General features: G+C 51.5%; 1 protein-coding gene across 1 annotated transcript; it reads right to left on the bottom strand.

The window, feature by feature from the left end:
* Window positions 1–1,288: 1,288 nt before the first annotated feature.
* LOC149434977 (E3 ubiquitin/ISG15 ligase TRIM25-like) lies at window positions 1,289–3,975 on the bottom strand. The gene has a single exon (XM_089663150.1). The coding sequence runs from the start codon at window positions 3,973–3,975 to the stop codon at window positions 2,248–2,250; it is 1,728 nt and encodes a 575-aa protein (XP_089519276.1). The 3' UTR covers window positions 1,289–2,247.
* Window positions 3,976–7,677: the final 3,702 nt, after the last annotated feature.

Here is a 7,677-nt window from a genome sequence, read left to right as displayed (position 1 = left end):
ACACCCCACAATGCGTCCCCCACCACCAGCCATGGGCTCCCAGGTACTGAGAACAGTGACACCCCACAATGTGTCCCCCCCACCAGCCATGGACTCCCAGGTACTGAGAACAGTGACACCCCACAATGTGTCCCCCCACCAGCCATGGGCTCCCAGGGACTGATAACAGTGACACCCCACAATGTGTCCCCCCACCAGCCATGGGCTCCCAGGTACTGAGAACAGTGACACCCAACAATGTGTCCCCCACCACCAGCCAAGGACTCCCAGGTACTGATAACAGTGACACCCCACAATGTGTCCCCCACCACAGCCATGGGCTCCCAGGTACTAAGAACAGTGACACCCCACAATGTGTCCTCCCCACCAGCCATGGGCTCCCAGTACTGAGAACAGTGACACCCCACAATGTGTCCCCCCCCACCAGCCATGGGCTCCCAGGTACTGAGAACAGTGACAGCCCACAATGTGTCCCCCACCACCAGCCAAGGACTCCCAGGTACTGAGAACAGTGACACCCCACAATGTGTCCCCCCCACCAGCCATGGGCTCCCAGGTACTGAGAACAGTGACACCCCACAATGTGTCCCCCACCACTAGCCATGGACTCCCAGGTACTGAGAACAGTGACACCCCACAATGTGTCCCCCACCACAGCCATGGGCTCCCAGGTACTAAGAACAGTGACACCCCACAATGTGTCCCCCACCACCAGCCATGGGCTCCCAGTACTGAGAACAGTGACACCCCACAATGTGTCCCCCACCACAGCCATGGGCTCCCAGGTACTAAGAACAGTGACACCCCACAATGTGTCCCCCACCACCAGCCATGGGCTCCCCAGTACTGAGAACAGTGACACCCCACAATGTGTCCCCCCCCCACCAGCCATGGGCTCCCAGGTACTGAGAACAGTGACACCCCACAATGTGTCCCCCCACCAGCCATGGGCTCCCAGGTACTGAGAACAGTGACACCCCACAATGTGTCCTCCACCACCAGCCATGGGCTCCCAGTACTGAGAACAGTGACACCCCACAATGTGTCCCCCCACCAGCCATGGGCTCCCAGGTACTGAGAACAGCGACACCCCACAATGTGTCCCCCCACCAGCCATGGGCTCCCAGTACTGAGAACAGTGACACCCCACAATGTATCCCCCCCACCAGCCATGGGCTCCCAGGTACTGAGAACAGCGACACCCCACAATGTGTCCCCCCCACCAGCCATGGGCCCCCAGGAACTGAGAACACAAACACCAAACACAAAAGCAATAAATGACAGGTAATTATTGACAGTTGAAAAATGACAGTTTATTTTACAGTGGCAATAAAATGCAGATCATTTTTGACAGAGAAAAAAAATCACATTAAAATAATAGATGTTTTTTTTTGACAGTTGATAAATTATAGTTTTTCTGTCAGTTTATAAACATTTATTTTTGACAGTAGAAAAATTATTTTTTGTCAGTTGAAAAATGACAGCTATTTTTTTACAGTGGAAAAAAGGCAAATAAAAATTGAGTGTTTTTTTTACTGTTGAAAAAATTAGTTATATTTTTATATTGGCAATAAATTGGGAATTGAAAAATGAGGGGTTTTTTCAACATTTAAATATGACAGTTAATTTTTGACAGTGGAACAATTAGCAATTGAAAAATGAGAGTTTTTGTACAGTAAAAAAATAACAGGTGTTTTGACAGTGGCAAAAAAGACAGTTGATTTATGACAGTTGAAAAAAAAAATGACAATTGAAAAAATGAAGTTCACAATTGGAAAATGCCATTGTTTTGTCAGTTGAAAAATGACAGTATCATTTTTTCACACTATCAAAAATAACTGTCATTTTTAAACTACAAATAAACGTGTCATCTTTTAATTGTCATAAAAACCCTCATTTGTTTCCATTGTCAAAAATTAACAGTTTTTTTTGTCACTGTCAAAAAAAGCTGTTATGTTTCAACTGTCAAAAAACCAAATTTTTCAGCTGTCATTTTATTGCCGCTGTAAAAAATAAGTGTGACAAGCATGCATCCAGTGAAGGCGGAACACTCGGACCTCCTGCATGCTTGTTCCTGGTCAGTGACACACTAGGGAGTGAAGTGAGGTTCAGGATGAAGATGACGGCCCCGGAACCTGCAGCTTTCTCCACAAATCACTCCTGTTTCCTGCCCTTCCTCCTATTGGCTGAGTATTGCACCAATCACCAATCAGATCACCCCCCTTGTGATGTCTCTGGGCGGATCTCTCACTTCTGGCTCCTCCCACATATCTTTATACCACCTCCAAATACAAATACCCCGGCATGGACGGGCTGAGTGAAGGTGGTGGTGAAGGTGTGGAGGTGTTGGATCGGGTCACACAGATCATAGAAGGAGATCCGCCCGGCCTCATAATCCAGATCTATCCTGACTCTGGTACTGGAGACACCACCGGGGAATGGGGTCTTCTTCCTGTCATGTACCACTGAGTACTCATCACCCCCCAACCCCCCCCACCTCTCCAACCCCCAGGACTTCTTATTATCTCCAATCCGTGACTGACCTCCTCTCCTGTCTATATTGGGGTAACACATCCCGACTCTCCAGTGATCTACCCCCCCGACATCCACGTCCCAGTAATGTCTCCCGGAGGAGAAGCTCTGACTGCTCATCACCTGAGGACACTGGAACCTCTCTGGTGTTTCTGGCCGATTCTGATGTAATGACCAGGATGCAGTTTTCCCGTCATTTGATATATGTAGAAGATTACTAGCTGTCCTCACATCCAGTAATATGTCTGTAACCCCCGACACCCCCCGTGTTTGCTGTACAGCCCCAATATTTGGTCCTCCAGTGGGGGAGGGTTGGGGGTCTGGCCTGGATGGTGGAGCATTGATGGGACCTTTGCCCTTTGTAGTAGAATGTGGAGAGACATGTGTGCCTGTACATTTCTGTACATTGACCCCAGACATGATATCAGATAAACCCGTGTGTAATGTGTGTGAGATCCCCCCCACATCCCCATCCCCTCCATCATGGAAGAGGTTCTCATGTCTCTCTCTGTCCTCATCATCTCCATCCTCAGTATCACACAAGTCACCTGTGTCTGATTCCTGTAGGACAGTCAGTGGATCCGTCATGTTACACAGCTTCTCAATGTCCCTCATCTTCCTGGACAGCTCCTCCTTCTTTATTTCCAGATCCCGAATATAATCCAACATGGGACGGGAGACCCGCTCTGCCCACCCGGAGATGTCCCTCAGGACTCTCTTCTCCAGGTCTTCCAGACGTCTCCTGAGGTCTCTGAACAGGGCAGTGACTCTCTTGGTTTCATCATCTGCTTTTCCTTGTACTTTCCTCCTGCGTTCCTGCAGACTCTGGACTCTTTTCTCCATCTCCTCTCTCTCTGTCATCAGTTTCTGCAGAACATTCCTCAGTTTCTTCTTCTTCATCTCAGAGGCCTCCTCCAGAGTCTCCACCTGGTGTCCCCGATGTTCTCCGGCCAAACTGCAGGACACACAGATACAGGTGGAGTCCTCGGTGCAGTAATACTCCAGGATCTTCTTATGGATGGAGCATCTCCTGTCCTTCAGGGAAGTGGTGGGGTCACATAGGACGTGTTCTGGTGACTTGCTGTGGACTCTCAGGTGGTTGTCACACAGAGAAGCTTCACACAGCAGACAGGATTTCACAGCCGGTACAGGAGTGTGAATACAGTGAGTACAGAAGACCCCGGACTCCTCCTGCTCTGGATGGGTAGACTGGAAGTTCTCCACTACGTTACGTAGTGTTATGTTCCTCCTCAGTGCAGGACGGTCCTGGAACTCTTCTCTGCATTCAGGACAGGAATAACCTCCAGACCCCTCCTGTATATCCAACACACGGCCAATACAGTCCCGGCAGAAGTTGTGTCCACATCTCAGGGTTACAGGATCTGTATAAATGTTCAGACAGATGGAACATTCCAGCTCCTTCCTCAGATCAGAAGACGCCATCGCTGAGAGCAGAAGACAGAATGACGGGGAAAGTCTCTGACACTCCGTATGCAATGTGACCCGTTCTGTACCCTCCTACACGGGGCGAGGTGTACATTCCTACACAGGGAGAGGCTGGGACTGAGACACGTAGCTAGAAGAATTCTTCTACAGAAGGACACAGACATGTAATAAGTAGTGACGGGTCCAACACCCCCCTGTTCGGTTCGCGGTCCAACATTCAAAATTGATGAAAGTTCAACCGCAAACTTTGAACTCAATGCAAGTCTATGGGACTGGAACTTGTAAATGGAAAAGTGTCCATTCTGAAGGCTTTTATGGCAGTTATTGGCCCCAGAAGTGGTATGGGGACTCGGGGACGGCCCTGAGGGACAGGAATCAGTAGAGATAAAAAAAAGTACCAATTTTAAAGGGGCTGTCATTTTTCATTGCTTAAAGGAAAAAAAAAATTAAAAATGTAATTCTCATGCCTGGGGGGTCCCCATAAACTCCCTGCAAAGTTGCACATCTGTACAATGTATAGGACCTGCTGCACCACAACTGACATTTATATTAAAAAAAGCCATGTGGGGTCCCCCCTAATCCTTAACAGACCCTTTAGGTCTGGTGGGAAGGTAGTGACCCCATAGTGAAATTTTCTTTTAAAACCAATTAGGCCTGATAGGACTTCTAAGGAGAACCCCACCCCCCAAAAATAAGGGGAAAAAGTGTGGGGTCCCTCCAAACTTCCAGCCAGACTCCTTATCCGAGCGCAGGCCTTGTAGGCCTGAAAGGGGGGGATGAACGAGCGGCCCTCTCCTCCCTGGGCCATACCAGGCCACATGCCCTCGGCATGGAGACAAGGTCCTCTTCCACAAAACCCTGGTTGCGGGGGTCTGCAGGTAGGGGGCTCATTAGCATCAGGGTACACCTTTAAATAAGGGGGCACCCTGATGCTGCCCCCCTTGTGAATGAGTAAGGGGTACATGTCAAGAGAACCAGAGAGCACACAGAGACAGATTGCACGGAACCCAACGTGCTTTTATTGGGGAGGTTTTTGGGGCACAGACAACAGGTTCTTTAGTCCACAGATCCACACCAGACACAGCAACACAGTACAGTTCTCCGGAAGGCAATATGGAACAACAGGGGTATGGTAATCCACAGGGTTAGTCCACACAGGAGGCTCCAGGCAGGGATGGGTTAAGTCCAGGCAGGTTCACGGAGAACAAGGGGTTAAGTCCAGGTAGGTGATAGATCCAGGCAGATTCACGGGGACAGCAGAAGATTCCTCCACAGTGCAGGGATTCCAGGCAGCACAGACAGTCCGGGGGATGAGGAGGAGGACGGGGGATGAGAGGAGCTGGCCCTCAGCACAGCCTTCCCTCACACACGCAGCCAGAAGAACACAATGGAGGTTTGTCTGCTCACCCTTAAGTATAGAGCTGGTAACCGGATACTTCCTATCGGGTTACCATGGCAACGGGTCCTGTCTCTCAGGTCTCCAAACCTGTCCAGGGGGCCCAGGAATTTGTGCATGAGGGGGAAGGGAGGAGATGGCCTGTTTGTGGATTCCTTCAGCAGGAGGCCAGGCTGCAAGCCAGGGGGGTGAGGGGCTGCTGAGGGCTGCCTGTGTCAGGGACAAAGAGGACTAGAAGTCCCAGCATGGATGGGACAGAAGGGTGGCAGCCAGCAAACCTGGAGGATGGGGAAGGAATGACCAGCTCCGTGACACCCCTCCCCCCTCCATTCTACAAGTGCCGCCAGGGGAACCTCAACAGGTTTCCGTAGAGGCACTTGTGGACTGCATTTACTGGGGGTCTTGCTGACGGGACAGCCCATCTGCATTGTGGTGCTGGCTTCCCCGTCGGTATTGGATGGTGAAATTGTAGGGTTGTAAGGCCAGGCTCCATCGTAAGAGGCGGCCATTATCCCCGGAGACCCAATTCAGCCAGGTGAGGGGGTTATGGTCCGTGAGGATGGTGAACTCCCGGCCATACAAATAGGGTTGAAGTTTCTTCAGCGCCCACACTATGGCCAGGCACTCCTTCTCTATGGTGGCATAGGCCACCTCCCAGTCTAATAGTTTCCTGCTAAGGAAGGCCACAGGGTGCTCCTCTCCCTCATTTACCTGGCTGAGGACGCCCCCCAGCCCATAAGTGGAGGCATCTGTCTGCACGATGAACCTTCGCTGGTAGTTGGGCGCTGCTAGGACGGGGTCATGGGAAAGGGCCTCCTTCAGCCGACCAAATGCGGTCTGGCAGGCCGGGGTCCAGGTTACCATCTGGGGCATGGTCTTCTTGGTGAGATCTGTGAGGGGCTTCGCAATCGTGCTGAAATGAGGAACAAATTTGCGGTAATAGCAGTGCCCAGGAACACCATAACCTGTTTCTTGGTCTGGGGGGTGGGCCATTCCTTAATGGCTTCTATTTTAGCCGGTTCTGGGCGCAGTTTACCCCCTCCCACCCGGTGTCCTAAATATTGCACCTCCGCCATCCCCATCTGGCACTTGTCTGGTCGAATCGTGAGGTTGGCCCCTGCAATTTGGTCCAGGACAAAGCCCACATGCTGGAGGTGGTCTTCCCATGATTCACTAAAGATGGCGATGTCATCCAGGTAGGCGCAGGCAAAGTCATGACAGCCCCGCAGCAGCTGGCCCACCGTATGCTGGAAGGTGGCAGGAGCATTCTTCATGCCAAAAATCATGTTGAGAAACTCGAACAGGCTGAAGGGGGTGATGAAGGCAGAGCGCTCCCGACCCTCTGAAGATAACGGGATTTGCCAGTAGCCCTTGCTCAAGTCCAGAGTAGTGACATAGCGGGCTCCAGCCAGCCGGTCCAGTAGGTCATCGATACGGGGCATCGGGTAGGCGTCACTAACCGTGTGGTCATTGAGGCGTCGGTAGTCAACACAAAAGCGGATGCTGCCATATTTCTTGGGGACAAGAACTGGAGAGGCCCAGGGGCTCTGGGAGGGCTGAATAATTCCCAGATCCAGCATTTCGTTCAGTTCCTGTCTCATAGTGTTCTTAACAGCTTCGGGGACACGATATGGGGCTTGCTGGAGGGGCCGGGTTCCCAGGGTCTCCACATGGTGAGTGGTGATAGTAGTTTTTCCAGGCCGGGCCGAAAAAGCAGAACTGCGCTGGCCCAGGACAGCATTCATGGCCCTCTGTTGCCCCGGGTTCAGCTGCAGACTCAGGGGCACCTGGTGCACATCAGTTGGATGGCGTGCTGCTTCCAGGAGGTCCGGTACGGCCTCTTCCTCCTCCTCAGAGGGTATTGGGCAGACGGCCATAACAAGGGGGTTTCAGTCATGGTACTCCTTGATCATATTGACATGTACCGTTTTCTGCCATCTCCCCCCGATCATCTAGTCCAAGAATATTGTTAGTGTCATTCACTTTCCTAATGACACGGAAGGGTCCCTCCCATGTGGTTTGCAATTTGTTCTGGGGATTTGGGACAATCATGAGGACCTGTTGGTTTTCAGTAAACTCCCGGGTGCGTGCCTTGCGGTCATACCATGTCTTTTGCCGGACCTGGGCTGCTTGGAGATGGTCAGCTGCTAGGCCGGCTAGTTGTCCCATCTTTTCACGCAGTTCCAAGACATAGGGCACCACAGGGACCCCGGTATCTGGTAGTTGACCCTCCCAGTATTCCTTCAGTAGGGTCAGGGGGCCGCGGATTTTCCGCCCATACAGCAGTTCAAAGGGGGAAAATC

The sequence above is a fragment of the Staurois parvus genome, unplaced genomic scaffold, assembly GCF_062004578.1.
Source record: "Staurois parvus isolate SC_StPar_1 unplaced genomic scaffold, SC_StPar_1.0 ptg001635l, whole genome shotgun sequence".
Classification (NCBI taxonomy): Eukaryota; Metazoa; Chordata; class Amphibia; order Anura; family Ranidae; genus Staurois; species Staurois parvus.
This window is presented reverse-complemented; position numbering and strand designations above follow the sequence as displayed.

What these genes read in the sequence shown, in the direction of transcription:
- LOC149434977 (XM_089663150.1), bottom strand. Translation starts at nt 3,975, where the DNA reads ATGGCGTCTTCTGATCTGAGGAAGGAGCTGGAATGTTCCATCTGTCTG.